The sequence below is a fragment of the Morone saxatilis genome, unplaced genomic scaffold (assembly GCF_004916995.1).
Source record: "Morone saxatilis isolate NCDOM2014 unplaced genomic scaffold, NCSU_SB_2.0 Contig11, whole genome shotgun sequence".
NCBI lineage: Eukaryota > Metazoa > Chordata > Actinopteri > Moronidae > Morone > Morone saxatilis.
Genome location: NW_023339663.1, coordinates 8,304,866 through 8,313,930, shown reverse-complemented (window position 1 = coordinate 8,313,930; position 9,065 = coordinate 8,304,866). Strand labels below are relative to the sequence as shown.

The window sequence follows — 9,065 nt, the reverse complement described above, 5'->3', positions numbered from 1 at the left end:
AGTGAATGACTTCCGCATGCTTTGTACGCTTTGTACGCGTTTGGTCTGAACGTACAGTTACTGCCTTGGCCGAACAGCACTGATTTAAGGCTGTAGGTCATTATTATGTTTATAGTATAATTGTCTAAATTTTACACTTATTGGAGCCCTTGCTTAGTGTCGCAATAGTGTAATTAACTGCAGGCATAAGGTAAAATTATGCATATTGCAATGACATCTATGATATTATGAAAGTGCAATTTTTTTCCCCACAGCATTGCATAAATAAGTTTTGTGAACATTTTAATGTTGAGTATTCTGTCTTTAATAGTTCAAATAGTTTAAATTTTGTCTCTCTTTAATAGTTTAAATACCTTTTGTGTGACTAACTTCCGGTCCCAAATGTTATTTACCAATAAGTCACTGGTGCAAAATGAATTATTACTGACAACAAGCACAAGCATAATTCCTGGTCTTGGCAGCGTGCAGTGCAAGTAAGCTTATGTTGAGAACACACAAAGATAAAACACCCTGCCGTTCACAAAAAAAGCTGATTCTTTTTACTGCAGAATTTGACACACCAAGTTTCCACCCAGGAACACATATAGGCTTTTGTTACACCCCCAGAGAAAGTTGTTCAAAGTTCAAGAGGCGTAAACTGAATTAGTCTGTATTCAGCTGTTCGTTTAAGCTGAACGTCTCAGGACTCCTACAGCTGCAGGACTGGCACATTATTCCTCATTATAATGATTGCATATGTTCTATATAGCGCTCTTGCAGGCTTGGTATTTTTGGCATTTTTGCTTTACTTGCAAAACCCTTATTTTGTGAAAGATTTAAGATATGCAGTTACTGCAATTCAAATTGGCATGCAACTGGGAAAATTCAAGAAGCAGAAACCGTTTTACAGTATTTTGGATCGTTTTCTGGATAAAGTTGCGAGGCACCCGCAGAAGAAGTTCATACTTTTTGAGGACAGCTCATACACTTACAGCCAAGCCGACAAAGAAAGCAACAGAGTGGCCAGAGCATTATCCATACATGCCAAGCTGAAAGAGGGGGACACGGTGGCATTGTTCCTGGGTAATGAGCCCCAGTTTGTGTGGATCTGGCTCGCACTGGCCAAGCTGGGATGCACAGCTTCTCTGCTGAACTACAACATCAGATCCAAATCTTTGCTGCACTGCTTCTCCTGCTGTGAAGCCAAAGTCCTGGTCGCTGGTGCTGGTAAGCTGCGATAAGATAAGATAATATGAATCGAGGTTCTAAGGATCGAGGGTGTAATTTGCCAGGGGTTCCCAAACTTTGTCATGCCAAGGACCAACACAATAGATGCACATTGCACCACTGACTCCCAATTTTAGAGGGCTTTGTCCTAAGAAATCCCCTCTGAGTAATACTTTTTATTTTTAGGTTTGAAGATTATGAAGTCTCCATAGACAATAATTAAACTAGAATCACTATAAATTATCACTGTCATATACTGTACAGATTCTAAACCCTCTTGAGGCAAATTGCAATTTTTGATATTGGGTTAATCTAAGGAAGCTGGGTTTGATCTGAATTGGCTTCATTCCCATGATTATCCACATCTGTATTGTTTACCCAATTGTGTTGTCACTGCACTTGACCTCCATGAAGCCTTCACTAGCTCTCTTATGCCTGTCTCTGTCAGACTTGCGAGATGCTGTAGAGGAGGTGTTGCCCACCCTGAACCAGCAGGGTGTCCGTGTGTTTATCCTCAGCGAGGAATGTGATGTGGAGGGCATTGAAAGCCTCTCTGATAAGATTCAGCAGGCCTCAGACCAGCCTCTGTCACCAGAGCTCAGGGCCAACATTAACATCAAGAGTCCTGCGCTGTACATCTACACCTCAGGAACCACAGGTAATCTGACCTTCACTTCTATGCATGTGTTTTTAGTGTGCTGGCCTTGAGCGACAGAAGAAGGACAATAAAAAATATGCTACTTCTGCTTTTATTGCGATGTTATCTCTTAGGGCTTCCCAAGGCAGCTGTAATTAACCATGAGAGGATATGGATGGCATCTTTTCTTCAGGCTATTGCTGGCGTACGCTCAGATGATATTGTCTATATATACCTGCCTCTGTACCACAGCGCTGGCTTTCTGATGGGACTTTGTGGAGCCATAGAAAAAGGTGATTTGTGGCATCATAAAAGTACAAAACATGATTTCCAGGCTACATTCTGAGTTTACTAAAGGTTAAACTAACCTAACCTAGGTGTATGACCTCAAATAACACGCAGTTTGGCTCAGATTACCACTATTTGTATTTCAAAGTCCTAAAGGTCGTACATTTACAACACTGAATTGAGCTCTCAATGTGAGACAATATTGTTGAAATTCTTCTTCTTCATTTCTAGGCACCACTATTGTTTTAAGACGTAAATTTTCTGCTTCCCAATTCTGGAATGACTGTAGGAAGTACAATGTGACTGCTATTCAGTACATAGGAGAAATTATGCGATACCTCTGCAACACACCAAAGGTAAAAACTAAATGAAATACACACAGTATGTTTATTTTTTTCTGACATCATTAACAACGTTGATACATTTATTAGAATCTTAAATAGTTTTGAAAATGAAAATTTTGCATGATGAGCTAACACCTGCAGCACTAACACACACTGCCTTTACTCAAACAAAGACAATTCTAATGTGGTGTTTATTATCCTTGTCTCACCTCTCCCTTCCTCTCCTCTAGAGAGACAATGACAGAGATCATAAAGTCCGATTGGCTTTGGGGAACGGGATAAGGGCCGACACATGGGCTGACTTCCTGCAACGGTTTGGGGACATTCGTATCTGTGAATGCTACGGAGCGACAGAGGGAAATATTGGCTTTGTCAATTACGTTGGCAAAGTTGGAGCAATTGGCAGGGAGCATTTTCTCCACAAAGTAAGAAGGGGATTGGGAATAATGCTGTTTATTTGTTCCTTATGCACAAGTTTCAGTATTTCATTGAAGAGTAACATTTAACATCATGGGATAAACTTGCAGGGGGGGGGGGGNNGGGGGGGGGGGGGGGGCATGACTGATTATTTTATTATTTTCCATATGTTTTATTCTTGAACTGTTTTTCAGATGGGGTGTCCGTATGCCCTCATAAGATACGACACAGAGAAAGAGGAGCCTGTCAGAAACTCCAAAGGATTTTGTATTGAAGTCCCCAGAGGTGAGCCAGTTTCCTCAGAAAATAGGGCTCTCTCTTGACCTTTTTGCTCTTATTAATACACATCCCGTGCTTGTTGCATTCACCCACAGGAGAGACCGGTTTGTTGGTGGCAAAGATTGGAGAAAGAACACCTTTCAGCGGCTACGCCAAAAACAAGCAGCAGACAGAGAAGAAGAAGCTGAGGGATGTGTTTGTGAAGGGAGATTTCTACTTTAACAGTGGCGACCTTCTAAAGATAGACAATGAGGGGTTTGTCTTCTTTCAAGACCGCATTGGAGACACTTTCAGGTCCTTGAATGAAACAAGTTGAATTGGTGGAGTTTTTCCCCAACAATGCTTGTATTGTAATCTTACATATTATCCAATGTAACAAACTGTTCCCAGTGCTAAATGAAAACGTTTTAAACATTTCAGTTATGCACGTACTGTCTTTGTATTGTCATTTAATACAGGTGGAAAGGAGAAAATGTGGCAACCACAGAGGTAGCCGATCATTTGCTCATGGTGGACTGCGTTGAGGAGGCAAATGTCTATGGTGTGAAGGTGCCAGGTAATGATTGCATTATTAGCAATCAATTAAGATTCATAAAGGGCATGCTCATTAGATAACGATTATCTGAAAGATCTCATGTTGGCGAAAATGTGAAAGGCCAAAACCTATAAGCACTATTGGTTTGAGTCTGGCGTTTTAAAGGTTATTTTAAAGGCATTATGAAACACGTGCAGAGCTGTTTATACTCACGTCCTCTAATAACCCCTTCTTTGTACTTTGGGCTTGACTGATTAGGACACGAAGGAAGAATTGGAATGGCAGCACTCAAGTTGAAAGAAAACATGGACTTTGACGGCAAAACGACATATCAGCATGTCAAAAACTATCTCCCCAGCTATGCAAGGCCGCGCTTCATTCGCATACAGGTGAACAAGTTCTACTAAATTTACATTATAAGATAAAAATAATCATGAATTTGACTGAAAATGTCTTGCAATATAACCACTTATTTTTCTCTGGCAGGATGCACTGGTAGTAACTGGGACATTTAAGCAAATGAAGGTGAAACTGGCGGAGGAGGGCTTCAACCCTGCCGTCATCAGGGACCCTTTGTTCTACCTGGAGGACAATAAGGGCTACGTACCTATGACTCAGGAGATATTCAACTCCATCGCAGAGGGAAGAGTCAGGCTCTGAATGAGTTCAGTGTTTATTATTGGATTGTCAACCTCAAATAGTACATTTGATTTTAAGGTTTGTATGTGATACAGGATGCCAAATAATGATAAATGATCTGCACACTGGGTGTTTATGTACAGCACATTTCATGAGATACTTTGTCTTCTATGGAGAATAATGCACACGGAAATATATCAAGGGATATAATTGTGTTTGAAATACATTTTAATAAAAATATATTAAAAACATTGATTGTAAATGAGCAAAGCAATCCCAAATCACACAGTTAGATAGTGATCTTCATTTTGCCAAGAGCTGAGTGTGCTGGCTCACCACCAACACAACTGGAACGGTAGTAAAGGGCGTGATTATCAATAGTTGTATTTCTGTGTGTGAATGAACTACTGTACACTGCTGTCGGGATCATTGCAGGAGCTTAGGTGCAGTGGCAGTTTCAAGCGGAGTAGGAGAGGGAGCTGTGTTGGCTACAGGAGACAAACAGTTTATTCTTCTGCAGGTGGAGGTCAAGTGTTTTTGAGCTGTCTGTGAAACCTTCAGAGGGCAGCACACCTGGTGCCGGCCACACTGCACCCACTGGTTGCAGAAACTTGGCACGCTGTAGAACTTTGTAAGCTTTTTCAGGACCTGTTTATCCAAAATATTTGAAGGCATCTCTGTGATCTCAAACACAGGATCAGGTCCTGCTGTTGATGGCGTGGGGAGGGCACCTGCAGCATCTTTAGGATTAGGCCGCGTTTCGAAGTCGTAGCCAGACATTGCCCCAATGTAAGTGTAAGGCAGAGGCTCGCTGTTGCAGCTAAGAGAGCGCATTGGTCTCCTAGATGGATTCCAAGCCTTATCAATCCACAGCTCCACTTCAGCTTTGTCCAGCCTGAAGGCAGCATCCTCTGTCTCCTTGGATCTGGTGTCTGAGTTAGGGTCTTGGTTTTCTTCAGCTCCTATCACCTCATCTTTCCCTGATTTTGGTTGGTCTGCATTGTTCAGAGCCTGTGTCTCAGCCAGAAGAGCGGAAGCCGTTTTGGAGATGATACTCCAGTCCTTAAGGATGTCGTCTGCAGTAGTGAATTGTGAGGTCACCGTAAATCGGATGATGCGTTTGTTGTGGATGTCTGCAGGGATGAGGTACATAGTGCCTGACCGGGTCAGCCTCCTCAACAGCTCCTGGGTCAAATCATTTCCTTCCTAAAATGAGAAAATGTCATAAAATATAATATATATAGATATTGATCTGCCCTCCACCTGTGCATGATAAAACTACATTATTCGGTAACTCACCTTTGAACAAGGTGTGACTGGGAAGATTAGTCATCTTAACAATGATTAGCCAGTGAAAGACATGTTGCTTAACAAAGATAAAAGACCTACTTTGAGACAGAAGACCACCAGGCCAAGGTGCCTCTCAGCAGGAACCTCAAAATTTGGGTCACTCCTTATGTTAGACTCCAAGAGCTTTGCCATCTCAATCCCCTAAAAAAGACATTTAAAAAAAAAAGACAAATATACATGTAGATTCTCAAACTTAAAAACAAATACAATTTTGTGGGTTGTCACAGAATTCCTTACAGTAAATACACTATATATGAAGTCCCTCGATTGATGATATCAACTGAATGCCACTTACGTGTCTGATATGAGCCTGGAGGTTTTTCAATCCAAAAGAGCGCATAACAAACCAGAGTTTGAGAGAACGGAAACGTCGGCTGAGTGGAATCTGCCAGTGCTGAACAACAGAAAAAAGTAGTGTCATTGCACAAAAATGATTCACTATGACAATCTAATCTCTGTTGAAGACATCACAGCGTAATACCATATAGTCCGTGGCTGCCTGTGAGTTTTCATGTCTGAGGTAAACAGGATCAACAGTGAACGTCTGTTGGAGCTTATATTTATCCTTTACCCTGAGAACACAAAGTTAAACCATGTTAACAGCTATCAAGCATCCTTCCTATTTACTTTTAAACCTACTTTTAGAGGTCAGATAGGGCTATAGTATTCTTGTGTTCTCACTCACCAGAAAGCTGTGCAGTCAAAGTGGACCATCATCCACTTGGCAGGGTTGAAGACAAAAGAATGAGCAAATTCAATCCCCTTCAGAGACCAGCGGAGCTCAGGACAGACATAGGCTGAGCCAGCGTACGCAGCATCAACATGGAGCCACAGTCCCTCTTCTGTGCCTGTAACAAATATTTAAATACAATACTGTAATTCTTCTAATGCATCTCAATGGAACGACTTCACCCTCTTAAAGCAAAACATATTGGGAGTAAATCTGAAGACGTACAGACTGGTCCCAGTTCAGATAGATTGTCAAAGGCACACACTCCTGTAGATCCCAAAGTGGCACACAGCTGAACAGGAGAGAAACAAAATCACAGATAATATGTCACATTTAATGTTTTTGTTTTGTTTTTTCATACTGTACTTTTTAACTTTTTTGACTCTCTATCTTCTATCAATATCAATGACCTACAAAGTCTGAAGCAAGAACAGCAGAAAACTCCACCAGAGGCTGAAAAGCAGATGTTAGGTTGTTTGGGAAAGACATACATTTCGTAATGTCTTGCACTGATGAAATTGCCATTTGACAGCAGACTTTCAAATCTCAGATGTTGGACTTTGTTTGAATACAATACAATACAATGAAAATGAAATTTGAAAATGAAATAAAGGTTAATAAATGTCCACTACAATTAATTTCTGTTCAGTTCTGTATATTTCAGAAGATGATCTGGCATAATCTGTAAACACTCCATGTGTGATAAAAGAAATTGACTATACAGGATGGGTTGGCAACTAAAACATGAAAAAAACACTGGTATAATTCTGAGGTCAAATACTTACCATGAAAGGCACCAGTCCCATGCACCTGTCCTCTTGTATGGCTTGTTTTAGAGTGTCTCCTCTCAGGGACAACTGTTCATCAGTGGGCAGAAACCTGATCTTCACCAGGGAGATTAGACCTGCCTTCTCAACTGAGGAATGAGCCTGTAAAAGCAGTCGCACATCAAATTAGTTTCTCAGTTTATTTCTTCTGATTTATAGGAAGTTAGTTGCATAAGAAGCGGTTACACTGACCTGATCTGAAGCATATGCAACCAGTCTGGAATTTAGAATTGAGTCGTCCACGTCCTGGTCGAGCTCAGCCCGCAGCTGCAATATTTTGTCTTTCCTGGCTGCCAGCAGAGCAACAAGTGTGCTCTCACTGACAGTGCTCTAACAGGAGAGTCGGGTTAGAAAAGAACAGTAATAAGCTGCCAGTTCACACAAAGACTACTGTACTCAAATAATAAACAGATCAATGTGTTGCAGACCTGCAGTATGCCTCCGCCTCTGCTCTCAGGATGGTGATGGAGGAAGAAGGAGGGGAGCCCCAGTGCTTTACACAACCAGTCCAACACATTCATTTCCAGTTCTGTACAAGCTGGGTTGGCGGCCTGTTCAAAACCAGCACCGACAATATAATTTATTCAGACCGTATGACTTCATTCTTGTGGTGTTTTTTCGCTGTTTTTAGATAATGTAGTGAAGAAAAAAAGTGTGGGTTGTCCCCATTACCCAGGTGAATCCAACACAGTTGATGGCATCGGCCAGCATGTCCCCGAGCATAGAGGGCCATGAAGTCAGACAGGGGTAGTAGGCATGCATGTGAGGGCTTTGCCAGTGAACCACCTGGGGAAAAAGATGAGAAAATACTTGTTGCCTTGTCTTTGTTTCAAATTACTGATATGATGATGGATGACAGTAGGAACTTACTCCTGGCATGATGACTTTCTCAATGTCGTTGAAGATACTCTCCCAGTCCTCCGGCTCTGTGGGTGCGGTGTCGGGGAGAAGCTCCTTCATGTAACCCGGCTTCACATCTGGAATCACCTTCCTCTCCCTGATGGAGCCCAGGTACTGTGTGATGTAGTCCACCAGCTCCTTACCTGATCAGTGACAGACACTGTAACAGCTGGAATGATATTTCTATTAAAATGTATAATTCAGCTTTATTTTGCCTATTGTTGATTTACTTACTTATTATTTGCAATGAAATAAAACAACACAGACAGTCAATATAGTCAAATGGAGCCTATGATTACCTCTGCGATTGTATTCCTCAGCCTGCATTTTTTTCTGGAAGAGAGCTCTTTGAGTTAACTCGTTGTGTGTAACAGGTAGCTACAATGATGCTTTGTATATTCAGTGGTGGAGATCGCAGAGATATATAGATCCTGTTGTGTAGAACACGCCCTAAGTTGGTGACGCACTTGAACCGCCAACCAGATGATCTTCACATGTTCTTCTTTTCATCACTGGAATCGTGAAATCACCCATTGACTCTGCATTTGTAGTAAATATTTACCCTTCTTTGGTGGTAATGATTTATTTATTCACATCTCAGTGATGCTCTACATGATACTGCATAGGATGATATTATCATCATTGATAGTTTAAGTAACAATACTCTTTGTGCATTATATACATACATCAATCCCTCTGCACCTGGAACATATATAAAGAGAACATTTCACAGTATAATTATTTAATGTACAATATAAAACTATATACTTATTATAGATTATGATTATTATCATTATTATTATATTATTATAATTGACTTCCTATATATACACAAGTATCCTATACAAGTACAGGTCCATATATCTAAAACACATTTCATTATACATATATATATATATATATGGCTGCACAT

The 9,065-nt window shown here is 40.9% G+C and overlaps 2 protein-coding genes across 3 annotated transcripts; one reads left to right on the top strand and one right to left on the bottom strand.

Annotated features, from left to right (window-relative positions):
- The first annotated feature begins 6 nt into the window (after positions 1-6).
- On the top strand, positions 7-4,791 carry LOC118321275 (very long-chain acyl-CoA synthetase-like). The gene is made up of 10 exons (XM_035652535.1): positions 7-1,206; positions 1,655-1,864; positions 1,978-2,136; positions 2,363-2,487; positions 2,706-2,900; positions 3,087-3,177; positions 3,267-3,465; positions 3,630-3,727; positions 3,965-4,095; positions 4,193-4,791. Exons 1-10 carry the CDS (start codon positions 726-728, stop codon positions 4,364-4,366), a joined length of 1,863 nt encoding a protein of 620 aa, XP_035508428.1. The 5' UTR covers positions 7-725; the 3' UTR covers positions 4,367-4,791.
- hdc (histidine decarboxylase) lies at positions 4,661-8,479 on the bottom strand. 2 transcript variants are annotated; one of them, XM_035652534.1, is made up of 12 exons: positions 8,452-8,479; positions 8,123-8,295; positions 7,925-8,038; positions 7,681-7,803; positions 7,445-7,582; positions 7,211-7,354; positions 6,651-6,717; positions 6,381-6,543; positions 6,177-6,267; positions 5,991-6,089; positions 5,731-5,836; positions 4,661-5,547 (listed from the first exon to the last, which is right to left on the bottom strand). In XM_035652534.1, exons 1-12 carry the CDS (start codon positions 8,477-8,479, stop codon positions 4,772-4,774), a joined length of 2,022 nt encoding a protein of 673 aa, XP_035508427.1. In that variant the 3' UTR covers positions 4,661-4,771. The 2 variants fall into 2 exon arrangements, with proteins under 2 accessions (XP_035508427.1, XP_035508426.1); XM_035652533.1 differs by having other exon boundaries at positions 4,661-5,551; positions 5,735-5,836.
- Positions 8,480-9,065: the final 586 nt, after the last annotated feature.

Coding starts and splice junctions, on each gene's coding strand:
- LOC118321275 (XM_035652535.1), top strand. CDS start 726: ATGATTGCATATGTTCTATATAGCGCTCTTGCAGGCTTGGTATTTTTG. Junction 1,207..1,654: donor AGTCCTGGTCGCTGGTGCTG/GTAAGCTGCGAT, acceptor TGTCTCTGTCAG/ACTTGCGAGATGCTGTAGAG. Junction 1,865..1,977: donor CTACACCTCAGGAACCACAG/GTAATCTGACCT, acceptor GTTATCTCTTAG/GGCTTCCCAAGGCAGCTGTA.
- hdc (XM_035652534.1), bottom strand. CDS start 8,479: ATGCAGGCTGAGGAATACAATCGCAGAG. Junction 5,837..5,990: donor TCCAGGCTCATATCAGACAC/GTAAGTGGCATT, acceptor TGTCTTTTTTAG/GGGATTGAGATGGCAAAGCT. Junction 5,548..5,730: donor GGTCTTCTGTCTCAAAGTAG/GTCTTTTATCTT, acceptor CATTTTAGGAAG/GAAATGATTTGACCCAGGAG.